Source organism: Danio rerio, chromosome 25 (assembly GCF_052040795.2).
Source record: "Danio rerio strain M-AB ecotype USA chromosome 25, GRCz13ab, whole genome shotgun sequence".
Lineage (NCBI taxonomy): Eukaryota > Metazoa > Chordata > Actinopteri > Cypriniformes > Danionidae > Danio > Danio rerio.
In genome coordinates, this window is record NC_141045.1 from 21,500,001 (window position 1) to 21,527,751 (window position 27,751).

The following is a 27,751-nucleotide window of genomic DNA, read 5'->3' on the forward strand; positions in this document are numbered from 1 at the left end:
AGGGTCTGTATGATTTCAGTGGTTAATTAATTATAGTATTTGACATAATGTAGGTTGCACATTGGTTCATCAACACACCTGTTTCCCATTATCCCTTTCCCAGACACTGTTACCAAAATCATTAGAGTGCTCACGTATGTTCTGTTCTAATGTCCCCCCAAAAATGCCTATTTCATCTTTATACAGCCCTGGAATAATTAAGAGAACACTTACGTATCTGGATATATGTTTTTCTTATTCAGTGTGTATTGTCTGAAAACAGCATATTTTATTTTGACTTACTGTCCTTTTCTGCAAATAAATGATCTAAATTATAATATTTTATATTTTGAATTCATATTTTCATTGTTTATTAAATAAACCACAGTTGAATCAGGTTGAAAAGACTCACTCTTACAGTGTGTTTCTTTGTTTCAGGTGTTTGCAGCCAAAAGTAAATTTGTGACAAATGGTGAGTTTGTGTTTTTATTTCAGTTACCAAAAATGTGTTTTCCTTTTATAAATAGTTCGCCCAGTAACCCAGCTAATAAAAATATGCTGTAAGAACATTTTGTTAATGTTGCTAACAGCTACATAAAAACTTACTGCAAGAACTACCGGAACTAATTTTCCATTTAAGGAACATTTCACTATGTCATTCCTTGCAAAAAATAATCCATGGTTTTATTATAGTAGAACTGTATAACCACATTTGGAGAACCACAGTTTCATCATAAATGCCATGAATAAACTATGGTTACTGTAGCAAAACCATGGTAAATATGTGGCTACCATGGTTTTAGCAACAATAAACATTGTTTTTATTTGTAGTTAAACCATACTTATTTTTAGTAGTATTATTATACCGGTGTGTCAAAACATCGCATACTTCCCTATGTAGTAAATAAGCCGATTAGTGTGTAAGAATTCATAGTATTTGAAAAAAGTAGACGAGAAGCGCACCCAATTCGAATGTAACCATTTGATTGTATGGGTGTTATCAGTGGATATCAGCTGATAGATATGGGCAAGTAGGGGCTAGTAGGGGCTAGTAGGTGCAGAAGGCCCCTACCGGCCCAAATCTAAGCTGTTAACCACTGATAACGGCCATACAATCGGGTGATAACAAATAAATCGGCAGCAAGAAGTAGCTGGATGAGCTCCATTGAGATTCTGAATGTGCATCCAATCGACACTTTACTATCCCATAAGGCCACAGGTGAGAATTTATGAATATGAGTGATGCAACTAATCCAGGCAGATCATGTGGTAATGACAGTATGGTGGACGGTGTACGTCCAAATTCTAGTTATACTAATTAGATTCATACTATATACAGACCTCCTTTTTTTGTGATTTTTAAATTTTTTTTTGCAATATAAATGACTCATTTTGTGGTGGTAATTACCAGAAATTTGCGGACAATTCTGCAATAAAAATTGTATATATATATATATATATATATATATATATATATATATATATATATATATATATATATATATATGTGTAAATAACTAATATTTACCATATTAGGTAGCCTACTATATGTGCAATCTGACACAACGACATTGATACAAATCATAAAAATAGAGCTTCATTATTTTGGTCTCTTGTCAAGACAATATCTAAAACAGATCTAAAACGGTATGAATTAAGCCAAATGAAAGTTGTATAACTCTTATTTTTACCTACGATCTTACTTTCTCTCAGATTTTACTTCCCGGAGCATCTGACATTATGTACCTTACTCAGGACATGCGTTAGGGCTTCCCCTATCGTAATACACCTAAAACAATGATTGCTGTAAAACCCATCAATGGCATGGAAGCGTTTTCTCTCGTTAACTGCAAGGAAAGAGTTAAATGAAATCAATTATCAATTTGACACTCATCATAATACCAGCCATACATGCAAAGCACAAATAATGTCCTTAAATTCGTTCACGTCCAGCAGCCGTCATCCTTGAATCAACCTTCATCATTGTAAGCTGTTCCATTGTTCCATGGGTCTGTTTGTTAGATGTTTAAAACTTGCTTTTGCAATCTGAAGTGCGTCAAATGCATAAAACGCCCAATTTGCGCCACAGGATGTCTATTTGCATCTTTGCATTGACTTCACCAGCTGTAAAACATTCTCACCCCACTGGATGTAATGTAATGATTGTGAGGGTGCAGGTGAGACGCCATTTTTCTATCTAAAATACATCACGTGGGTTGCGTATGCAACATCTGTAAGTCTTATAAAACAATTAATTGCAAACTGAAATAAATATAATTTAATTATATGGTCTGGAATTAGATGTTTTATGAGATTATTTATGTTTTTTTGTGATTTTTCATTTAAATTAGGAACTCTGAAGGGCCGCGAAAATGTGTGACTTTTTCTTGATTTTGCGTTGAATTCAGCGATCGCGGAATTGCAAAAAACTAGGGGGTCTGTATATAGAACATACTTTTCAAACAGTCATGAAGTAAATTTCATTTCAAATAGTACCTACAGAGACCCGGAAGCGACATGATGGAGGGAAAAAAATCGGTGGAAGAAAAAAAAAACTGAGTGATAGGAAAACATATTTTTAAGGTTTTTGTGTTCCCTCGCAAAACTGTTTCTCCAAAAGCACTTCCTGTTCACTTCATTCATGTAAACCCTCCAGTTTTTGCCGAAATTCTCCCGTATTTTACCATTCTATCCCACTTTCTTTACATTACAGCTGTGCGTCGATCGTCGCCTTTCATATGCAACCTATGAATCAATGAATGCATGTATAAGCGCTGACTGACTGACGCACGCCGTACAATAAACTGATCCCAAATCAGCTTCTTTACACGCCATTTAGTGACACCTCTGTTATCAAACGAGTAGCTAATGAATCTCATATTTGGTTTTGTTTGATAACAGAGCTGTCACTGTAAGATTGCACAGATCTATAATGAAAGCATTCCATTACTGTAAAAACTGTTTGTGCTCATTTAAGAGGAAATTAACCGTTTAAAATAAAACATGCAGGAAAGAGATGTTTACAAATTATTCAGTGTATTTGTCTGTTTAAACATACATCCGAATCCAAAAGTGTCCTGCACTTTTGCTCCTCTGTAAATGGCGTGTACAGAAGCTGATCTGGGATCAGTTTATTGTACAGAGCGCGTCAGTCAGTCAGCACTTCAACACACAGCTTTAATGTAAAGAAAGTCAATGCAGACATTTTAATATTCATTTCAGCGTGCTTTCAAGATTAAACATAAATCAGAAATATGGAAAAATACTTAGTGAAGTTTATTTATAAACACATTTCAAGAGGATCACGTGCTTATGATTGTTCACAGCTGTTCCAACTTTAGCTCATGAATAATTATCCTATTAGAGGATCCTTAACTCACTATAAATAACGTTCGAGGTTACTAAAGTAACCCTTCGTTCCCCGAGGAGGGGAACGGAAGCACTATAAGTGGATTTGATTTGTAAAATCCACGCATTGGGAGGTTCGGTTCAGAAGCTACTCATCTGAAAGAGTATTGAACGGGCCAATTAAGAATGAATTGGCAGCGCAAGCCTGCGCAGGTGAGCGGCATAAGCAATCAACTGAGTATATAAGCTCACCTGGCGCCAGCAGACGCTATCCTTTTTAAGCTGAAGAGACTTTCAACAGCTAAGGGACAGTCATTATGGCGACGGAGTATAGTGCTTCCGTTCCCCTCCTCGGGGAACGAAGGGTTACTTTAGTAACCTCGAACGTTCCCCTTCGGGGGGAACTTCAGCACTATAAGTGGATTTGATTTGTAAAATCCACGCATTGGGAGCCCATTGAAAGCGCCATAATGACTGCACCTTACCAACACCCCCGATGAGGAGATAGTCAAGCAAGCGTGACGCACCCGCATCATGGGGGGCGCGGTCCTCCAACGTGTCCCTGGCCCTAATTTATCCTACTTCAACAGAAGTTTTACGGATTTAGATATATTTTTTGGGAAGTCGTGAGCATCTAGATAATTCTAGGAAAATACGACAGTACGTTGGGAAGCGTGCAATCCCGATAGGGAGGACGCTGCGGAGGCCATTCGTTACCCAAGGGGGGATAGATGGCAGAATTTACATATGGACTAGCCCTAAAAAGGGGGAGTACGCATAGCAAAAGAGTGGTTAGCGGGGAGGGAAGACACGGGTCCGCCCAGGGGGGGGGACTTAACCGTGGCGGAATAAGCATATGGGATCGCCTAGTGGGGACCACGCATAGCAGGCACCTATACCCAAAACGCGGGCTGACCAGCGGGCAGACCTACAACGTAGTGGGCCAGCAAGTGACTCCTCCGCTGAGTCAGTGCTGGGGGCCACGGAGGAATCTGCAGGGCTCACCTGACGGGGAACTTTACTGACAGATAAAAAGGCGCACGTATCTCCGTGTTAGGGAAAATGGCGCAGCAAGCGTGTTTCAACACCCTACCGAATTGTTTCCTCAATCACCAAGGGTTACCTAATACCCTTGAGGAAACCGGCTCCACTCGCAGATTGTAAAACCTTGCAAATGTGTTGGGTGTCACCCAGCCCGCAGCTCTACAGAAGTCTGTTAGAGGGGCGCCGCGTGCGCGCGCTCGAGAGGATGCGAAACTCCGAGTGGAGTGCGCACGCGCTCTCGGGGGACGCGGCTTATCTCGGCTCTGATAGTGAAAGAAAGGCATCCACAATCTAGTGGGAACTTATTTCGGTACGGCACTTCCCTGCTGCCGACCGTTATAACAGACGAAGAGCTGCTCAGATGATCTAAACTCTGAGTGCGGTCCGGATAATACGCAAAACGCGAACTGGACAATAAAGAAGGGCTGGGTCTGCCTCCTCCGAGGGCAGCGCTTGCAGGCTCACTACCTCGTATTAAAACGGAGTGGTAGGAACCTTGGGCACATATCGCGGGCGGGGTCTCAGGACGTGAGAGAAGCCAGCCCAATTACAGGCACGAGTCACTGACCGAAAAATGCCTCCGGGTCCCCGACCCTCTAATCGATATCAACGCGACCAGCAGAGCTGTCTTCAGGGACAGAAAGATACTGAGTCGAGGATCGAAGGGATCTGACGCGGCTTGTGTAGCGAGGGCGAGATCCTAAGAGGGCATGAGAGGGGGCGGGGTGGATTAATTCGCTTAACGCCCCTGAGGAACCGGATGATGAGGTTATGCGTTCCCACGGTGCTGCCAGCCACCGCGTTATGAGAGCGGAGATGGCAGCCACGTAACCTTGAGTGTGGAGGGCGACAGCCTGCTCTCCAGCTTCTCTCGGCGTAAAGAAAGCACAACGCTGATCTGGCAAATTACGGGGGTCTTCTCAGCGAGAGACACACCATTCAGTGAATAGACTCCACGTCAGGGCATAGGCGCGCTCGGGGAGGGGGCTCTAGCCCGAGTGACGGTATTAGCCACCGCAATCGGAGGTTACCTAAGTCTTCCTCGCGTCTAAAATCTCTTCAAAGATCGGCGAGGGTGCCAGGTGGTGCCCTGTCCCTGAGAGAGTAGGTGCTCTCTCGAAGGGACTGCCAGGGGAGGGCTATCGCGAGGGAGAGCTCTGACATCCAGGTCCGGTTGAGCCAGAGGGGCGCAACCAGCAACCTGTTCCTCGTCCTCTTCCTGACCTTGCACAGTAACTGCGCGGGCAGGCTCACTGGGGGAAACGCGTATTTGCGCGTGCCCCGAGGCCAGCTGTAAGCCAGTGCATCCGTGCCGAGAGCACTCGGTCAGGGAAAGAACAACTAGCAATGAGCGATCTCGGGGGAAGCAACAGATCGATCTGGGCTTCCCCGAATCGCGCCCATATCAGCTGAACAGACTCGGGGTGGAGTCTCCATTCTCCAGGACGCAAGGCTGCCGTGAGAGCGCATCGGCTGCACGGTTGAGCTTGCCTTAATATGAATGGCGTGCAGCGATTTCAGCCGCGGATGACTCCAGAGGAGCAGACGGCGGGCGAGCTGAGACATGCGGCGAGAGCGCATACCCCCTATACGGCTGATATACGCCACCGCCGCCGTACTGTCCGTCCTGACCAGCACGTGTTGCCGCTCCAGCACCGGAAAAAAACGGTGGAGAGCGAGGAACACTGCCAACAGCTCCAGGCGATATGCCAATGCAACTGGGTACCTTTCCACAGGTCCGCAGCCGCATGCCCGCAAGGCACAGCCCCCCAGCCCGTGTTGGAAGTGTCTGCTGAAACGACAACAAGACTGGACGCCTGTTCTAGAGACACCCAGGCCTGTAGGAACGAGGGGTCGCTCCAAGGGCTGAGGGCGCGGCGACACAGCGCAGTAACAGAGACTCGGTGTGCGCGCGCGTGCCATGCGCGTCTGGGGACTCGATCGTGAAGCCAGTGCTGAAGTGGTCTCATATAGAATAATCCGAGCGGCATGAAGCGGCTGCGGATGCCATATGCCCCAGGAGCCTCTGAAATAGTTTCAGTGGGACCACTATTTTACTGTCGAGCTCTCTCAGACAGTACAGCATCAGCTGAGCGCGCTCTCCGGAGAGGCGCGCTGCCATGGTGACCGAGTCCAGCTCCAGCCCGAGAGAAGAGATCCTCTGCACGGGGGCGAGTTTGCTCTTTTCTCGGTTGACCTGAAATCCCCACAGGTGGAAGTGCCAGAGCACTTTGTCTCTGTGCATAATCAACTGCTCCGAGAGAGGGCAAAAATCAGCCAGTCGTAAAGAAATTGAGTATGCAGATGCCCGCGAGCCGAAGGGGCGCTGAGGCACCCTCCGCGGGCTTGGTGAGGACCCGCGGAGACAGAGAGAGCCCGAAGGGGAGGGCTTTGTATTGCCAAGCTCGACCTTCAAACGCAAACCGCAGAAACTGTCGGTGGCGAGGAAGAGTGGAGACATGGAAATACGCGTCCATCAGGTCTAATGCTGCAGACCAACCCAGAGGACGAACGCACCGGAGGATGCGCTTCTGCGTGAGCATTCTGAACGGCAGCTTGTGCAGGCAGCGGTTCAAAACGCGCAGATCTAGGATTGGCCGTGACCCACCGCTCTTTTTGGGCACGATGAAGCGTGGGCTGTAAAACCCACCCTCCATCTCGGCTGGAGGGAGCGGCTCGATTGCATCCTTCGCCAGGAGGACAGCAATCTCCTCTCGCAAAACAGGGGCGGACAGGGGGCTGACCCTGGTGAATACACACCCGTGACTTGGGGGGCCGTTTCGCGAACTGAATCGCATAGCCGAGTCTGATTGTGCGTATGAGCCACCGCGAAGAGCTGGCCCGCGCTAACCAGGCAGGCAGAGCTCTCGCTAATGGACTCATCGCTACAATCGCTGACGTACCAGCAGTGGGGCAGCGCGGAGTGGGTGTGCTGATCCGGGAAGCTCGCGGGTCCCACGGAAAAGCTGGAGGTGAGATATTTGCTCTCACTCCAAACCCGAGCTCCGGAGGGGAGGCTCGAGGGGTGGGAGAAAGGAGACCGTCCTCCCAGCGCTCGTGAGCCACTGGCGAAACGCACCGAATCTGCAAGCTAGAAAGCATAGCGTCCCAGACTGGCAGATTTCGGGCTGTCACATCTGGGGAAGTGAAAAGTGCCCTTTCATAATGTTTTCATGGCAGTAAAAAGTGCCGTTGGAAATGGGGCCCCGCCCTCCAGCGGGGAAAGAGCAAGTTCCCTCTTCTCCAGATGGCCTGTCCCAGGGGCGCTTCGCGGTCCGTTGCCGGACTTAGCGGCGTTCTGGGCAGGGGGGCTGCCTGCTTCCGAGGTGCCCGACGCGCTCGCTTCGCCTGAGGCGTGTGCGGGGGCGGAGCAGCTCTCGTAGGCGGGCGCCTTCGGCGAGGAGCAGGTATGAATGGCACGGCGGGCGGAGCGGGCTACGGACCGCCGATAAGACATCACCCACCAACTGCTCTCTCACCGCCTTGAATTCCTGGGTGAATTCACAGACAGTGTCGCCGAACCTGGCTGGGGATATGGGGAAGTCAAGAAAGCGGACTTTGTCGACTTTGCGCATATCAGCCAGGGGTGGCGCTCCTGGACCACTAATGTGGACATCGTCCTCCCCAACGCACACGCAGCGGACTCAGTAGTCCGAAGAGCTAAGTCGGCGGCGGTGCGAAGCTCGTAAGCCTGGGTTGGACCCACCCTCGTGCAGCTCGGCCAGCGCCTGCGCTTGGTAGCGCTGGTAGGTGGCTATCGCATGCAAGGCGGAAGCAGCCTGGCCCGCAGCTATGTAAGCTCTAGCTCCGAGGGAGGTAGATAACTTACAGGCTTTGGATGGGAGACGAGGCGGACCCCGCCAAGAAGAGGCGCCGCGCGGATTTACCGCCATCGCGCACTCAACCTGAGGAATCGCCACATACCCCCTGGCTGTTTCACCGTCAAGAGTGGTTAGGGTGGAGGAACACGCAGCACGAGCAGAAAAAAGTGCTTTACAAGACCGCGTGAGCCTACTGTGCACCTCCGGGAAGAAGGGAACGCCCCTCTAGTCGGTCCGGCCGCGGAGCTGGGGGATAAACCATCTCCAACCCACGGCCGAAGCAGCCCGGGAAAGCACGGCTAACATGTCCGTTTCAGGATCCGTAGTGACAGCGCTCACCAGCCCGAAGGGGGCGAGCGGGTCTGGATCATCATCGGACAATGAAAGCCCACCCTCCGATGCCGCGGTGGACATCTGGTCTCCGGTGTCATCGGGCGTAAGGGCTACCATCTGTTAGACGGATCGCTTCCCCCGCCCGAAGCTTGGATGGAGCGCTTAGAGGAGCGGGAGGTCCGCGGGCCCGTGGGCGACGGATTATCTCTCGCTGAAACCCTCAGATCTGCCCGAGTGCCCGCTGCAGAGCAGGGGACAACTGGGGTGGTTCACCCTTTTGCAAAGGCTAACCGCGATCTTGCGCAACAGTCATGGCATCGCAATGACGACATGAACTGCCCGCGAGCAGCGCATTAACATGCTGGACCCCCAGACATGTAACGCAATGCCCGCGCCCATCATCCGAGGACAGGAAACCACCGCATCCAGAAACGCACAGTCGGAGCGCCGTCCTGATAAGGACGTGCTGCACGACTGTGTTGCTCTTTCTGTGAAGTTTGCAACTTTATACGCACTGCTCTGGAGGACCGGACCCAAAGAACGCCAGGCAAAGGAAGAAACCCAGCTCGACCGTCTGCCACTGCGTGTACACACTCTGGACCGGGAGAATGCTCTCGTTCGCTCAGAATCGCTGGTCACAGCAGGAGGAACCCTCATCGACTCGATCAGAAAGTCTCTGAAGCGAAAAGGATAGCGTCTGCTGGCGCCAGGTGAGCTTATATACTCAGTTGATTGCTTATGCCGCTCACCTGCGCAGGCTTGCGCTGCCAATTCATTCTTAATTGGCCCGTTCAATACTCTTTCAGATGAGTAGCTTCTGAACCGAACCTCCCAATGCGTGGATTTTACAAATCAAATCCACTTATAGTGCTGAAGTTCCCCCCGAAGGGGAACCAGACTTTTTCTCATCTCAATGTCTTCGTCTCGAAAAAAACTCCTCCACCCAACCCTACTTTCCCTCATTTCAAACGGGCCAGTGATTAGCGCTGTTGCCTCACAGCAAGAATGCCCCTGGTTTAATTCCTTTCCAAACCAGGTGACGTTTCTGTGCAGAGTTTTGCTCGTTCTCCCCGTGCTCACATAGGTTTTCCCCGTGTCCTCCGGTTTCCTCCCACAGTTAAAAAAAAAGCACCCTAAATAATTAATCCTAAGCACGTGATAATTAATACTTTTAGCCAAGCTGAGTACACCTTCTCAGCATCCATATCTGACACTTAGCTACAATAAGCAGGAGGGGGAATAATCGAGATCTACCTGAGCTCAAACTCCCCTCAAGCCCTGCAACGGAATGGAGCCCAGGGCTCAGGGATCTTATAAGCTCAGGGCTCTCTCCTGGGACAGCATGCCAAAAAAGCTTTATTATCAATCATCAGCTAAGTGTGAACTCTTGAAATGATAGGATGATAGTGGGATAGAATGGTAAAATGTGGGAGAATTTTGGCAAAAACGTAAGGGTTAAACATGTTAGAGAGAAACAGTTTTGCGAGATAATGCAAAACATCTTTGCGAGTGAACGCAAAAAAACGTAAAAATATGTTTTCTATCACTTCGTTTTTTTTTCTCCCACCAATTTTTTTTCTTCCACCATTTTTTTTCCTCCAACTATTTTTTTTTCTTCCACCTATTTTTTTCTCCACCATCACGTGCCTTCCGGGTCTCCCTAAGTACCTCCCCAAGTACCCAAGTAGTAAGCAATTTTGGTTATTATGAAAAAAATCCTTGAACAATGTATAAAAACACTGTTTGAGAACATTATTAAAAACCAGATAACTCTGACTGATACGGCTCTTGTGTCCTTCCATATTTGAATGACTTTCTTTCCTAGAGCATGCACCATATGTAGCATAATGTTTTTATGCTTACAATTAAAATCAAATAGGGTCCGAAATTAACACTGGACCAAAAAAAGGGTGGAGCAGTAAATGTGTTCTAACTGACTGAAGTCATAGCCCTAACTGACCAGCACAATTGTAAATCTCTCATGCTAAGCTATATTTAAAGTCCCTGACCTTGTTCTCCTACAATAGTACTTTGTGAAGCTCCGGCGTGTCAGGAATGAATCCAGCGTGTTCGTTTCACTCACACCTTCTATGAAGCATTGTATAGCAGGAGGCCCGTGACGCGTCACATTCCCTGCCGCAGCTGTTCTGCTGCGGCAACGCATGGAAGTCAATCACTGGATTAGCATAATGTCACTCGGCAAAGCGGTATAATATTTAGCATTACGCAAAGGATGAAAGTATCACATTATATCACATTAACTGCCTTAACACCCAAATCTAAGAGCAGGGGTGTTGTTTTTGTGGCTTGACAATATTAATTCAGAGAGAAGCGAGCAAATGTGTAATATCTTTACTAGTCTTTCGGCTGCGTTTGTCCTTGAGAGTGACATAGACGACAATGTAACACATATTTGTCACACTTGTGACACAACTCGGAGCACGTCGGTCATATGTATTTGTCTGGGTCTCGGCACCACAGCGTTAACTCACTAACAGGGAACAGGTGCGGATGGCTGATCTATTTGCTGTTGTATATTTGAGGATGTGTTGAAAAAGCCTGTTGAGTTACGCACAGGACGTTCATTATGTAGAGCAAATGTAACTGTCTTGTTCTGTCTCTTTGATAAGCCATTAGCACATTAACAGCACAGTATTCCCTTATGTTTTGCAGGAACAAGGAAATAAGGGCGGTTTGCAAACACCAAGAGCAGATGAAGTGGAAGAGGGTTCATAAAATGTGCATGATTCGGCAGGGCCCATATTTTAAATTTAACAGGGTTAACAAATTCAGAAAAAAATGTATGACATTGAAAATTTTGATAATTTTTATTATTATCAATTGCACAGGCCCAGCAATGCATATTAAAGTATTGTAATTACCATCAAATATTAGCAACAATGCTGATAAAAATATCTGTTAATTAACAGTTTTCTTTTTTGTGATTCATGGGTGCTGAGCTGTCAACATTAGGATGTGAAAATAAGGGATATCCCCCAACACCCTAATAATTAAATAATAAAGAGACAAATCTGCAAATAAATGAGCAAACAGTTTAACCTTTTCAAATTAATAACTATTATAGAGATATTGAATCAACTCATTAACCGTTTCTTCACTGTAAAACTTAAACATACTGATTAAAGAGCAGTGAATGAATCTCTCATTTAGATTTTTTGTTTGATTAAATTAAATAACATCACTTTAAAAATGCACACATCTATAATGAAAGCATTATATTACTTCCTAACTGTTTATGCTCATTTAAGACAATTTGTTGCATTTAAAAGAAAACCCACCAAGACTGACATGTTTAGATGTTGCTATTATTATTATTATTATTATTATTATTATTTTATTATTTTTTTTTTTATTCATTCATTCATTCATTCATTTTCTTGTCGGCTTAGTCCCTTTATTAATCCGGGTTCGCCACAGCGGAATGAACCGCCAACTTTTCCAGCAAGTTTTTACGCAGCGGATGCCCTTCCAGCCGCAACCCATCTCTGGGAAACATCCACACACACATTCACACACACTCACACACTACGGACAATTTAGCCTACTCAATTCACCTGTACCGCATGTCTTTGGACTGTGGGGGAAACCGGAGCACCCGGAGGAAACCCACGCGAATGCAGGGAGAACATGCAAACTCCACACAGAAACGCCAACTGAGCCGTTGATCGACCCAGCGACCTTCTTGCTGTGAGGCGAACGTGCTACCCACTGCACCACCCAAAACCCAGAGTGTCTACTTTCTTTCCAGTTCACATATAAAGAATCTGTTCGGGCAACATTTCATTCACTCATTTTCTTTTCGGCTTAGTCCCATAATTGATCTGGGCTCACCACAGTGAAATGAACCGCCAATGTATCCAGCATATGTTTTATGCAGCTGATGCCCTTTCAGCTGCAACCCATCTTTGGAAAACATCAATACACACTCATACACTACAGACAATTTACTTTACCCAATTCACCTGTGCCGCATGTCTTTGGACTGTGGGGGAAACCAGAGCACCCGGAGGAAACCCATGCAAACGCGGGGAGAACATGCAAACTCTACACAGAAACGTCAACAGAGCCAACCGATCCTCGAACCAGTGACCTTCTTGCTGTGAGGCGACAGCAATACCTAGTGTGCCACCGCATCGCCTGTGTTTGTCTATTTATCCTTATGGAGCGTGCTTGACAATCACGCACCACTACATGAACTCACTGTTTTGAGGATTGTATAGGAGGGGCATGTAATGGAATGGAAGAGAATACCGCAAGTTTCATATTTATTTCAAAGTGTTTTCATGTCAAAATAATATGAAAGCACAAACAGATTTACATTTAAGAGCAAGGGGCGCCAACTTGTGTTTCGACAGTATGGTTTGCGTAAAGGGAGGATCGGCTCTTTAATGTTTATTGCCACCCTTCATAGAAAGATTGAAAATATGGGAGAAATACAGGAAAATACCTTTACGACATGATATCGGGATATAATTGTAAAATACAGAAGAATCCCGGTAAAAATGAGAGGGTTGACAAATATGTGGGTGTTTTTCACATATAACATGAACTTCTGAATTACATTTTGCAAATCAAGAACCTATAATATAATTGAAAAGTGTAAATAAAATAAAAAAACACCCATGAATCCCAAGATCAACTGTTAAAGGGTAATTTTACAGTGACGTGACAAGTGCATTGCAGAGTTTGATTGGACGCAAGTGTTTAAGTAAAAAGTGTTTTGGCCTATCTTTTCAACATTATTAAGCCTATTTATTTTTGCTCTTACATCTATGCATGATTATGTGTTTTATGCATTATATTATTTGTATTTAGCTTTAATATTTGCTTACTCAACAAAAACAAATCTGAAAGAAAATTTCACTTTGAATTGCATAAACATTTTATATTGATTACATCTTTAAATCTGCTAATAAGTAGTTATGCTAATGTTACAGCCACCAGTAACATTAGAACTAATAGCAATTAGCATTAGCAATGTTTTTGCTTATAATTTGTGCAGAAATGCGCAACTTGTACTGGTTGAAAAATTTATGAGGAAATCGTTTCGCAACTGTTTTGATTTCTATTAAAATGACAGAATTTTTCTAACGAACATTCACTAAACAACAGTAAATGTGACGGCATCTTTATGCAATATGCTAACCAAATGCGACATCAAACGATTCCAATGACAAGCAATTTGTCTGTCTAAAAAAGAAATGACAGAATGAGACAAAACAAATGTTATTAATATCAGCTAATCAGAGGAGAACATGGGTGGGCGGAGCTCCCTTTGCTTGTGCATTGCACTTAATAAAAATGAATTCATTCATTCATTCCTTCATTCTACTTCGGCTTTGTCTCTGATTTATAAGCCACAGCGGAATGACCCACCAACTATTCCAGTACTTTACAAAGCGGATGCCCTTCCAGCCACAACCCAGTACTGAGAAACACCCATACACTTTCACATTCACATTCACACACACACACACACCACACAAACACTGGAGCACCCAGAGGAAACCTATGGGAGCATGGGGAGAACATACAAACTCCACTTAGAAATGCCAACAGGTCCAGCTGGCACTCGAACCGTTGACCACCTTGCTGTGAGCCTACACTGCTAACCACTGAGCCACCGTGCCACCCATAATAGAAATTTTTTAACATTAAAACTATTTTATTATTCATTCATTCATTTTCTATTCAGCTTAGTCCCTTTATTAATCTGGGGTCGCCACACCAGAATGACCTGCTAACTTATCTAGCATATGTTTTATGCAGCGAATGCGCTTCCAGCTGCAACCCAATACTGGAAAACATCCATTCACGCTTATTTACACACATACACTACAGACAATTTAGCTTACCAAATTAACATATGTCTTTGGACTTCGGGAAACCGGAGCACCCGGAGGAAACCCACGCTACCACGGAGAGAACATGCAAACTCCACACAGAAATGCCAACTGACCCAGCCGAGGCTTAAACCAGCCACCTTCTTGCTGTGAGTAAATTGTGCTACCCACTGTGCCACCGTGACACCTAAAATCATTTTAAAAGTATTAAAAATATAAAGCCTTGTGTGACTAAAGTGACTATGACACAATCTTTATCACGTGTCGCAACTTTTTTTTAACGCTTAAAATAGATCAAAGTTAAATATAATGCAGGACATAACTTATTTATGTAAATGCCATAGCATTGCATCTTGTTTAATGTATATTATTGACTCAAGTTTGTAAGCTTTTAAATTTGAAGCATGTGATTGGCTGTTAGTTGCTAGTCATAAAGCCATAATGATTACTGTTCAATTTGTTAATCGGTTTTCAAGATCTGAGCGCTTTTAGCATGGCTTGTATAATATTAAAACTCACAAATTTTTTTTTTTTTTTAACATTTATTCTTAATTTTCTTTCAGCTTAGTCAGTTGTTTATCAGGGGTCGCTACAGCGGAATGAACCGCCAACTATACTACCATATGTTTTACGCAACGGATGACTTTTTAACATTTATTAAAGCACAAAATCACTGTCGTAGAGAGTATGCTATTGTTTTAGCAGGTGTATTGTGGAAATGGAAGCAAGAAATTTCAATCAAATCATTTGAACTAAAATAAATACAAAATAAATCTGTTTTATAAAAACTTTTATAACACTGAATCTTATCACTTGTCATAAATTGTGGGTTAGTTAGGACAAAACCTTTTTAAAATGTAAAAATATATATTTTAATTGTTTGTCGTCATGTCACAGTGTTAGCTTTGATTTAAAACTAAATGAATTTTTAAAAATAGATATTTTTAAAAATCCGCCAATTTCTAGATTTTTTTTGTGCATGAAGATTTAAAGACCTGTTCGTTTTACTTGTATGATGCTTTGTAACATGTTAAATGTTTGATTGTGTTTTGCAAATCCCGCTGTTTTTGCGTTTTATTCATATGCTTTGCACTTGGAGTCTCAACAACATGCTATGAATTCTACATTTGTGATTATCAGTATTAAGTATTATAATAAAGCTCAACAGTTGAAACGACCAATGATCATTTCAACAACTGAACAATCATTTTAATGTCAAACAAGCTTTCAAAGTAAAGTAACAATACATGCATCCATCGCCTCGGTGTGTTTTCTGCTCTCACTGTCATTGGCTACAAGCCGTTTGCTTCTTTCTCTCGATGTATTGAGTTTCACAGAGCGACTGCGAGCGGGTCAAAGAGAATGGTTGGTTTTAGATCTTCACTGAAATGCATCTGACCGGCTAACAATAGACAAATGCTTTAGGTACACGCCAATGAAAAGGCATTGTGGTCACGTGGTGTGTGAGTATGTTAGTAATGAAACTGAGGGCCGCTGCACTCTAAACACAGAGCTTCTCCATCTCTGACATTAACACACTACACAGGTAAGGGTTTACAGATGAATCTATTTCTGCATATTTATTTATAGATATTTTCATAGTTTCAGCAGATTATCTCCTTATAGGAACAATTATAATTATAATATAATATCTTAGATAATAATTCACTTTTTGTTTCAGTCATGTCTGATACTGAAGATGTGATGGATGAGGCAGTTCAGTAAGTATCACTCACCTGTTTATTTACAGGTTTGCACATACATTGAATTTTCTCATTAATCTTATACATTGTTTTATCACCTTTACTCTTTTTTTTCTGTATGTTTTTTCTGTATGCTTTGCAAAAGGGAGGAAGGTACAGTATTACAAACTGTCTTTGATTTGTAAATATGTGCCACCACTTATTTAAGTTGCACTATTATAGGTTAAGACTAACATGACTAATGTTTAATAAATAAATTTAAGTTGCGTTGCATTGTTGCGTTATTACATGTTTATATTAAAAACCCTCAAAAACCTTTTTGTATGAGTAACTACTTTCTTCCTTAATCAATACTTTCTTAATCAATAACTATTTCACTTTTTTTACATTTAATGAAGTCCACCTTGATGAACAGAATAATTTTATTTAAATTATTATTAAAATAATAATAAAAAACAGACCCCAAACCTTTGACCAGTAGTATATATATATATTATCCCCCCTGAATTATTAGCCCCCCTGTTTATTTTTTACCCCCAATTTCTGCTAAACGAAGAGATTCTTTCAACACATTTCTAAACATAATAGTTTTAATAACTCATTTCTAATAACTAATTTATTTTATCTAATTTATGTAGCCATGATGAAAGTAAATAATATTTGACTAGATATTTTTCAAGACACTTCTATACAGCTTAAGGTGACATTTAAAGGTTCAGGGTTATTTAGGTTAACTAGGCAGGTAATTAGGCAAGTTATATTATAATGATGGTTTGTTCTGTAGCCTATCGAGAAAAAAAAAAAGCTTAAAGGGGCTAATAATTTTGGCTTTCAAATAGTTATAAAAAATAAATAACTGCTTTTATTCTAACTGAAAAAAAAACAAATAAGACTTTCTCAAGAAAATCTAAAAAAAAAAAATGTAAATGTAAAAATTCATATAAAAATCAATTAGATCCAGACTCGTTTATTTATTATAATCATAATTAATCCTGATATATTTTTGTACCAAGTATAATTACCAACAAGCAAGCAGCAAATACACAGTGGTGTCATTTCTTTTACTGGTTATTTATCTGAGCAAAGTTTGCACTTTTTGCTTAGTTTTTAAATTATTTGAACTATTTGAATTATTTATTCTGCTCATCTGCTATTAAAAACATCTCTTGCTCTTTCCAATTATAGTGGATGAGTCAAAGTCTAAACCAAAGTAAGTTTCCTTATCCTCCTGTTTACATAATCCTTTATTCACTTTTTACAATATTATAAATGTCTTAATGTTTTATCTTCAGGTATCTATCAAATATCCAAGCACCAAAAATCCCTGAGGGGGATAAAGTAGATTTTGATGTGAGTCTGAGAGTTTTTTTTCTGTGATACACTTCTTCTAAACACAAACACACATTTTACGTTTTTAAACTGATTATAACATGTATTGTGTGTGTGTTTGTGTGTGTATAGGACATCCAAAAAAAGCGTCAGGAAAAGGATTTAACAGAACTGCAGTCTCTTATAGAGGCTCATTTCCTCCAGAGACAGAAAGATGAAGAGGAACTCATTGCTCTGGTCAACAGAATCGTGAGTGTTTACTTCTTTGTAAAAAGCAAAGAAGTCATCAATCACCTTCTTTCTTTTTCAGCCCACAATAAAAATATTTCAAAATAAAAGTCCTACTTGTGCAGACAGTGAAAGAGAAAAGTGACAAGTATTGAAAAAAGACAAAAATAATGTCATGTGACACATTTATTCAGTCAAACCAAATTGTCAAGGTCAATCATGACATTGACCAATGTTGTAAAGTACTATAAAAAGCAGAGCTGCTCTCAACTAAAGAAATTCCTGGTCCACTGGCACTCAAATCTCTATTATTAAAGTATTAAATTCATAATAATGAGCCTTTAATGATTTACAAAGACTAATAACGTTCAGGTGCAAGTAAAGCTTGTCAAAGTTATAATAATATATTGATGAACCAATGCTTTCTTTGTTTATTGGCTTATTAAAGTTGCATGTTTCTTAAAGATAAAGTAATCTCATAAAAATATTCGTTCCATTTGAACTGGTTCATGTAAAACTAGACATTTTGTACTCTATAGTTTGGCTATAGTTTTTATGTTTGTAAAGCAAGAAAGGTTTCCTTCTCTTTTTGACGTGCTCAAGTTCACAAAGACATACGATAGAAGCACAGGTTGTTCGCTTTTGTTATTTTTAAAGATTTGTTATTATTGTAAACTTTGGCACATGGGAACGATGCAGAATGTGCACCGCTTTTACCACAAACCTGTGGAATTTGTCTAAATGCCCTCCACAATCAATTTATTTGCATGAGGTGAAAACAAGTTTTGTGAGTAATCAAGAGACTGACATAATCAACATGTTCTCTTTGCATACATCTATCTATCTATCTATCTGTCTGTCTGTCTGTCTGTCTGTCTGTCTGTCTGTCTGTCTGTCTCTATCTATCTATAATACTTTACAATAACAGTACTTGAATACTTATGAATTAATTTGTAAATGAAATGTTAATTCATTATAAACTAATCATGAGTCAAGGCATGTGCTAATGAGGAACTAACTTTAACTACAACATGAGTCACTTGCTGTACATGTTTGTTCATTAATGTATTAACTCACTAACTCCTGTGTTCCATCTGTCTAGTGCATGTTTACATTGAAAAACAATAGAAAAGTGTTCTGGCTACATCATAATGACAGTTTAAACAAATGAAGTAATGAGTAGTCAGTTAATAATAATGTGCCCCTTTAAGTAAATTCATGACATATTAATACTTTAACAGGTCATGAGTTCATGTTATTTACATGCGATTAACGGGGTGGTCCACATTGTATTTTTAAGGCTTGATTGTGTTGATAGGATGCAAAGCAATGTGTGCTCATGCTTCACAAAATCACGTTACTTTTTCATAAATCTTACTTTGATTATACACAGCTACTCAGCCAACATGAAAATCTGTCATATTTCCGAGTTCCTCTGAAAGGCCTGCCTCAAGAGGCTCTGATTGGTCAGCTAATATAATGTGCTGTAATTCAGGGATTGGCTCCACGTCACCACGTCAAGCCCCTACAAGCACAAGCTTTTGCACAAACAGCAGTATCAGTTTGCCTGAATCAGACAGAAAATCAAGAGCACACAGCTGAACCTCACACCTGCTCTCTTAAATAATATCTGACAAGTGTCTTTCACATATTTTTGGAATAAGCATTTGTAAGTATTATAAAATCGTATCACGTATCACACAAATCATTTGCGAGTTTGTTTTTTGAGATGTACTGTAGTATGCATAGAAAAAAGCGGCCGCATAGAGAGACACTGCAGCGCTGCTGAAGATTGTGGGTGCTTACAGTGGTTTGACTGGTAAATATGAATTTGTAGCTAAATTGTTAGCGGTGCCAAACAGCATTTCCCATTGTTTACATCCTTGCTATAACATATTATTAACGCTAGAAACTGTGCATGTAGTTGATCAGTTTTAACATATAAAAATAGAGATTTTGGGAGAGATTCTGAAAGCTGTCTTTTGTCAAATGCTAGCTATATATTTTTTTTATAATTCTCTGGAACATAATTAAAATTAAACTGTTAGCACGTCTCTCTTTGTGTCGTGTAATTTGGAAGACCAAATACAGAAACAGGATGAGCTCTGTGGAAATAGCAGCATTTGGACAGCATTTTAGCTTTCTCTGCTATAACGTTATAGGGTGTGTGCATGTGGTGAATGCACGTAACTGGAAGCCCTTGTGACCTCAGTAGCCTGGATATATATATATATATTTTTTTTTTTTTGTAGCCACTGAATTTCGTTCGCTGTAGGCTTTTCTAAGCCACCATCTACCTTTGCATTGAACTTTGAGCATATTACATTTAGAGATATTGTTCATGTTCACAAAGCCACAAATTTTAAAATATGACATTATAGTGGAGCACCCCTTTAGTTAACAAACGTGGTAACGAGTAATTACGGAAGCCATGATTCACACATTATTCACATTTTTACATTTAATTATTTTAATTCTATCTAATCTCATTTGCGCATTGCTTTGGATAAATGTGCCTGCCAAGTGTTTAAAAGTTAACATTTGTATTAACAGGAAAAGAGGCGAGCAGAAAGGGCCGAACAGCAGCGAGTAAGAGCTGAGAGAGAGAAAGAGCGTCAAGCCAGACTCGCTGTAAGTTTCTGTCAAATTCTGACTATCAACATTGTCATAACAATGACTCCAAACTAGACAGAAGTCCTGATTGAGCTTTGTTGAAGATAAACCCTCATTTAGCCAAACAAATCCTTTCTACAAAACATTTTTGATTAATTTTTCATTGATTCCTCACTAAACTAATCCATGTAAATTGTTGACAGGAAGAAAGAGAGAGGAAGGAGCAGGAAGAGCAGAGAAAGAAGCACGATGAAGATGCCAAAAAGAAGAAAGCTCTCACTAACATGACCCATCAGTATGGAGGAATACAGCAAAAGGTTAGTGTTTTTTTCATACAGAATGTCTGAAAACATGTTTTATTAATACTTTAATTATTGCTCTATTAAAGGGTGAGGGACGCAAAGGTGCCAAGAAACAGACCGAAAGAGAGAAGAAGAAGAAGATCCTGGCTGACCGTCGCAAACCACTGAACATTGACCATCTGAGTGACGACAAACTCAAGTATGATAAGTATACTCGCCATTGTCGACATCACTATAGTGTCTTTAAAAATATATTTTTGTAAGTAATGTAGATTTTAAATTTTAATAATAATTTATAATTAAATTATAAATAGCAGACTAACACTGTGTAAAAAAGTGACACACCAGAAACATTTAAATACCAGCAACTGCACTCCCAACAAAATGGTAGGGGTTATAATCTAATAATACATATTTAACTTCTTAGATATTATTTAAAGTGCATAGGCTGGGTGACTAATGCTGTTGGTTTGCACAGTTCCAACTTTCATTTTCAAACCTTTCGCTAGTTATTTTATTTTCAAGATCTGAGGTAAACTATCTGCTGCTGCTTTCAGTAAGGCATTAAATGTCACGTGAAACGGTATTCAAGCTCACATTGGTAGCATTTACACGGAATTAAACATAATCTGTTCCAGAGGTGATATTTTGCCCTCAACTTTATATACTGCTCAAGGAAAATAAAAATAAAAAACACTTGACAAGTGTTCCCTTTTTTTGAGCAGTGTATATGTTATGAATCACTCTGTCATTCATTTCCTTTTTTTCTTTTATTGCCATTTTTAAGGGATTTATAAAGCTTAGGTAGCCCTCACTTTAAATTAGTTTACAAAACTGCATGAAGTTGTGTTGTAACATACAAAGTAACTGCTACTTAGGAAGTACTTACATTATGCTATCCGAACCGTGCCTGGGCCCATTTCCCGGATGGTTTGAGAAGTGTGAGTGCTCTGAATTGGGCTCAGGCGTAATACACTTGGCCGGCCCTGGCCCTTTGGAAGAGATGGGCTCAGGCGCGGTACGCTTGTAGTGTGTGAGTGTGTGAGTGCAAAGTGCACTTGAGCCCCAAACTAAAGATGAGTCTTGACTTTAAAGCGACTGCTTCATATGGATTTATTAATCATTCTTACTGTTCAATGAACACAAAGTGTTGTAAATTATTAAAGACGCAAACCTCTAAGCTGCACCTTTTTTCTAAGATGGGTGGGGGAAAAGCAGGCCCGGATTGGCTAATCGGGAGGACCAGGAAAATTCCCGGTGGGCCGGTCCGTTTTTTGGCCACGAGGGCCGGTGTCCCTAGCTCCAGAATTTTTTGCTCTCAGCAGTCACACTTTTTAAATCAATTTATTTATTTACTTGACCACAGTCTTCTTATTCCTTATTTTACCGCAGCACTGCTCTTTTTATATACAACCAGCCTGCAGGTTAATGATTATATAACTCAGATGAGTCACCACCAAATATACAACTGTTGTGGTCCACTGGTTAGCACGTTAGAATACGACGCTGCCGACCCGGGTTTGATCCTCGTCTGAGTATGTAATTTTTTTCATTTTTATTGTTACGACATACAATACTGTTAGGGTTGTTGAACATTTGAAGTTCTAAAGCAGCTGTTCTCTTGTGCTCTGGCCCACTTCAAGGCAACTGTACATAGTGTGAGTACGCCCTTAATGCCTAAATAAAAAATATACGTGTTAATTTCAATAGTTTAATGATCATTAATGAAAAACCACCAGCTACAGTTTTTCTCAAGTGGCTTTGGTGTATTTCTCACAACACTATTTACATTTGCACATCAGATAATTTATGCACATAATAGTAGCAGTTTCTCATTCCTTCCAACAAATTGCAAATGCTTTTGGACATGCATCAATTGCTTTCATACAACTCTCTGCTGCTTTATAACATTATTATTTGCTTATGTCATGTCAGTCAAAATGAACTAAACTTGTAAATGCTGAATAGTCATTCCATATAAAACTAATAGTCCTCATTTCATTACTTGAGTCAAATGTTGAACCAGTTGTCAAAATCTTTTGAGAAATTAAAAAATATATAAATCTTTATTTTCCTGAAAATGACTTCAAAATTGAACAATTTGATGAATGATTTACAGACCTGTGTATGTTGTAGATTCAGTTCCAATATGTACTGCAATATTGTTTGAAAACTGTCAAACTGTCATAATGAAAGCATGACACAGCCATTTGACTATCTTGTTCGTAAACAATGGTGTCAGGACTTTTTTTTATCTTGATGACACTGACACTTTCATTAGAATCAATACTTGCTTTTGAGGAATGAGCTATCCAATTTGAGCATGTGACACACTTTTGAGGGTAATGAACTAGGTTTTGCAGTTTGTAATAATTGTTTTGAGAAATGCATTAACTGTTGTGCAGAAATGCACTAGTGTTGTGAGAAATGCACCAAAGCCACTGAGAAAAACTGTAAGTAGTGAGAAATGAATCATTAGGTACATAAGGTAGCCTAATGGGACATTCTTCCAGAAATGTACTTTTTTTACTTTAAAAATGTGACAAAGCCTGATTTTAAAGCTTTTCGTCTTCAAAAAATCATACAAAAAAGCATAAAACTATACAATTCGATGATAGGCACATCCTTGATCATTGTCAGCTTCTCCTCCATCACTTCTGAGCAGAGATGGCAAAAGTACACACATCCTTTACACAAGTAGAAGTACAGATACTCATGTTTAAAACGACTCTGGTAAAAGTAGAAGTACTCACCACACTTTTGTATTTCAGTAAAAGTAAAGAATTACGTGCTGAAATATGTACTTAAGTAAAAAGTATTCATTACTGCTACCTGTTTTAATTTCACTACGTGTAAATTTTTTTTTTTTTTACAGTATTAGATTGAAAGATCAGAGAAGCGTGAAAGTACAGCGTGGTCAAAAGTGGACAAAAGACTTCAACCCCATTTAAATGCCAGATCTGAACAGAAATGTGTCTCGTTTAGCTGTGATCTGGTCGACCAAAGCGCATTTTAGTCTATTACTTTACTATTACTTATTACATTTAAGTCTATTATTTTAGTCTTATTATTAATCATGACATTGGTCATGTTTACATCACTGATTCTGTCTCATCCAAGTTCCTCATTCTTGCCGTTACCATGGTAAGCTTAATAAACAAGCCTACATACAATGTGTGATCAGAGGCTGAAAAGAAAAAGATTGATTAAATTAAAAAGGCGTGCAAATTGCGCAATGACAAGAAATAATAGATCGCACCACAAAATGCATTAAAATGAAAGTAATGAGCCCAATTTAAAAATGTATCATTCATTCATTTTCTTTTCGGCTTAGTCCCTTTATTAATCCGGGATCGCCACAGCAGAATGAACCGCCAACTTATCCAGCACGTTTTTTACGCAGCGGATGCCCTTCCAGCCGCAACCCATCTCTGTGAAACATCCACACATTCATACACTACGGACAATTTAGTCCATCCAATTTACCTATAACGCATGTCTTTGGACTGTGGGGGAAACTGGAGCACACCAATCTCTGCTTCTGAGTCATAGCCTTAAAGGTGTATTGCACACATTTTATGTTAAATTTAATGCAAATTTAATGAAACATGGGGACAATTGTAAAATAGTATTTATTTCATGGTTTAAGCTACATTCATTCTTCCATTCCTCTATTCTTCAATAGAGGAAACACTGTATTTGTAGAATGTATTTATAATTTCATGTTTTTTGATGAGAATGATAACAGCTTAAACTTGCTATTTCTGAAGTATTGTTTATCTAAATAACAGTTTTTAGCATAACAAAACTATTAAAGCTGTAGGTTCAATCGGGCTGAGGATAAGGACAAGGTTTATAAATTTTCAAGTGTTTTGAGTAAAGAAAAAAAATCTGAAAACCAAACGAATGACCTATTTCTTTACAGACCAACTCACAGAAATCAACCGTCAGTCCATTTTAGAGATTTTTGGGATTAAACACTTTTTATTTACTGTATTTATTTAAGGGACAGATAATGTATGTTTCTGGTAAAATGTCTCTAATACATGTCATGTGATAAGTCAAGAATACTACATTTGTAGCTGTAGTAATGAACTGCTTACTAATGTCTATTATTGTCGAGTTAATGTTTACAAATGATTAATTAACTACTTGCTAATGCTTAATAAATTACTCATAGTGTACAGTTATTATAAAGTGTTACCAGTGTTTAGACATTCTTCCAAGAATGTTGCAGGGCATAGATATATATACACTAAATATCGCATATCAATAGCGCCGCCATAATTATACAGGGCTGCAGAATAAAAGTCATTCAACTGCACTAGTCAAGCCTAAAGCCAATCTGAAGATGCCAGACTTTAGCGATGTGTATGGGTGTAGTAACGAGCAAACAAAGAAAACAAAGCATAAAGGCAGAACATTTCATATGTAAGATTTCGTGTTACGAACTTTTGTGCTCAACAAGTACTGATAATACAGTCCCTTAGTGCACTGATCACAAGGAAAGTAGCACCAACTCGCACTAAATACTAAGCTGATGCTAGTTTGATTGAATAAAATCAGCAAACATTGTAAATAAAATACGGTGTCAGAAACTTGTAGTATTAATGTCGGCTAAGTGAAGGAGTCATTCATAACGGAGATTCATTCACAAGCAAATCGCTCCCTCCATTAGAATTAGGAGTGAAAGCGGGTGTGTTTCCAATCAAATGTAACAAGGAGGGAGAATAATACATTTCCATGCACACAATCACCAGTGGTGGTGTAGACCAGAGTGACTGGGTGGGTCACAAAAATATTCGTTCACAATTAGGGGGTCCAAGCTTGTTGACTTCTCTAGAGCCGCAACTGATAATTACATGCTCTTTGTCGGCAATGCCTGTGCGGTCACTTATCCATTGATGTTGAAAAGTAATGTAAAATTATAATTTCCGTAATTAAAAAAAAAAATGTCGTACTGACTACAGGGAAAACTCCCGATCATAGATATATGTGTATTTATCTCGGGACGGCCAGTCTTCCAGGCCACCTTGGTCCCACATTCATTTCAGAGGAGCACTACCCTGTACTAAAATGGCGGCTCTATTGACGTATTCCTTTTAATGACCTGTGCAACACCTAATGTAAATATCAGTGGTTGCAGGGTAGATATTTTGCAACGAGCCTTAAAGAACGTTTCGAGAACATTCTATTTAAAATATACTGACCTGGGTTAACAACATAACAGCGAAAACACCAAATAGAATGGATGGATGGATGGATGGATGAATAAAAACGTACCTCTTTCCTGTCTCTCGTTGCAGGGATAAAGCTACTGAGCTGTGGCAGTGGCTGATGACGCTGGAAGCAGAAAAATACGATCTGAACGATAAACTGAAACGGCAGAAATATGACGTAAGTGATATCTAAACTTCTTCAACTTACTTTACGTCGCTAATGAGGCTTTATGAAATTTTCCCCGATCGTTTGACAGTTAAACGCAGTTGACTTTGAAGAGCTAGAGTTTGTTCTGAGGTAAATGTGCCGCGTTCATTATCACTGTTAGTAGCTATTTCTCTCTCGCAGATAAATCAGCTGCTTTGCCGCGTCAAGGATCACCAGAGGTAAAAAAGCACAAGCCTAAAAATGTCACTAGGGTGTTAAATAACATTCAGTTTAAAAGCCTGGACCTATTTTCAAACTCTTGCTTTGTCTATCTTTTAGTGCCAAAGGACGCGGCAAAGGCAAGATGGGAGGAAGACTGAGATAGACGTCGACTGCAGAAATGAGAGCAATTCATGTCATCGTGTTTTCATTTGTTTGTTTGATGGAGATACGTTTAAAATCATTTTTCTGAACTCACAAACATGCTCTGGCTGTACATTTGTGCTTTACGGTATATTGATTATTTTACCAAAACAAATACTGAATAAATAATAGCATAATACTCTCTTTCAGTCTACTCACTAAATGATGCTCATTCAAATTATGTAATATTTATCTGCAACATTATATCAGTAACATATAATAATACATATAAAACTGCAGCAATTAAAATAAATATAGGTAATACACAAATAATTAAAAGACAAGAATCTCAAATTATGCATCTCCAATAGCTTTATATGACCCAACATGGCAAAAGAAAGCAAATTCTGTTATTAAAGGTGCACTTTCTTTTTTTTAAAAATAATTGTACACATTTACACAAAATATATGATAAGTGCTTAAATGTTTAATTTAAATTCCAGATCACTTGATTAATCCAAAACTACTTTATCTTGGCAGACTTTTTATTCAAACAAACAATAACTTATGCCGAGACACAACAAACACAAAGGCTATTTTATGAAGCTGTAAATTGACTTTTTTTGGCTGTTTAATAGTGTGTGTTTTTTCTAGTATCAAGAAAGCATCCAAAATACATGTTAATGAGTTTCTTTTATAGCACTTTATCAATTTGTGTTTGTAGATTTAATGTTTTTAAAGGCCATTTTCACAAAATATATTTTTTTTACATAAATTTTCTCTTTTGAAACACATATTTACACCAAACTAATGTTTTTGTGTCTGTATTCTGAGAAAATATTCGAGAAGGGATTGTTCATATTAAATATTTGCTTGAACAAAAATTTTTCCCCCCTAGCTGCTTCAACTGTTTTCTGAATTATGGAGTGATAATCAGACTATAAAAACCACTCTTAATATGTCAAGAAAAAAAATAAAATTAGAAAAAAAAGATTACAGCTGCATAATTAAACACATTTGTAATACTACACAAACTTATAATACAAAATAAATTTATTCTTAATATTATAATTTATAACAGCTCTAACTTGAGCTCAGGTACATACTGTTTCCACTGATCATTCTTGAGAAGTTTCAGCAGCTTAATTGGAGTTCACCTGTGGTAAATTCAGTTGATTGGACATGATTTGAAAAGGCATACACCTGTCTATATTGACCTTATTCTCAGCTGACGAGCGAGCGCTGCCATTTGAATCTTTTTGGCTCGAGATTTCCTGTCTCATTCACTTTCATTCATTTTTAGACATTAAAAACTGCTCATTACGCTTCTTGATGTTGTAATTTGATATTTTCTTGTTATATTATTCAACTTGGTCTGTATAGTCGTGCAAACATTTGTTTGTAGAGCAAGTAGTTTGACCGTTTTCTGTCGTTTATTATTCCTAGTCATTTTTCCC

At 40.1% G+C, this 27,751-nt stretch overlaps 3 protein-coding genes across 8 annotated transcripts in view; 2 read left to right on the top strand and 1 right to left on the bottom strand.

Moving 5' to 3' along the window:
• Nucleotides 1–12,156, top strand: part of cald1b (caldesmon 1b) — a 68,544-nt gene extending 56,388 nt beyond the window's left edge. For 3 of the 4 annotated variants that reach the window (XM_087310900.1, XM_087310901.1, XM_087310902.1), the window contains 2 exons: nucleotides 418–451; nucleotides 11,199–12,156. In XM_087310900.1, coding sequence (XP_087167026.1) covers nucleotides 418–451; nucleotides 11,199–11,212 — 48 coding nt within the window. In that variant the 3' untranslated portion in view covers nucleotides 11,213–12,156. 4 annotated transcript variants of the gene reach the window in all.
• The window catches only part of LOC101885990 (interleukin-17 receptor A), a 170,965-nt gene extending 145,050 nt beyond the window's left edge, over nucleotides 1–25,915 (bottom strand). Inside the window, exon 1 of one of the 2 annotated variants that reach the window (XM_087312201.1) lies at nucleotides 25,848–25,915. The gene's annotated coding sequence lies outside the window, so the exon portion shown is untranslated. The remainder of the gene's footprint in view (nucleotides 1–25,847) is intronic. The other variant, XM_087312205.1, reaches the window with a different exon arrangement.
• tnnt2d (troponin T2d, cardiac) lies at nucleotides 15,883–26,498 on the top strand. Of its 2 annotated transcripts, NM_001025179.1 has the most exon segments (12): nucleotides 15,897–15,935; nucleotides 16,071–16,110; nucleotides 16,238–16,245; nucleotides 17,278–17,302; nucleotides 17,385–17,442; nucleotides 17,554–17,670; nucleotides 20,203–20,280; nucleotides 20,466–20,579; nucleotides 20,651–20,763; nucleotides 25,871–25,961; nucleotides 26,133–26,170; nucleotides 26,271–26,498. In NM_001025179.1, coding segments are annotated over 11 exon segments (726 nt in total). In that variant the 5' UTR covers nucleotides 15,897–15,935; nucleotides 16,071–16,072; the 3' UTR covers nucleotides 26,317–26,498.
• Nucleotides 26,499–27,751: the final 1,253 nt, after the last annotated feature.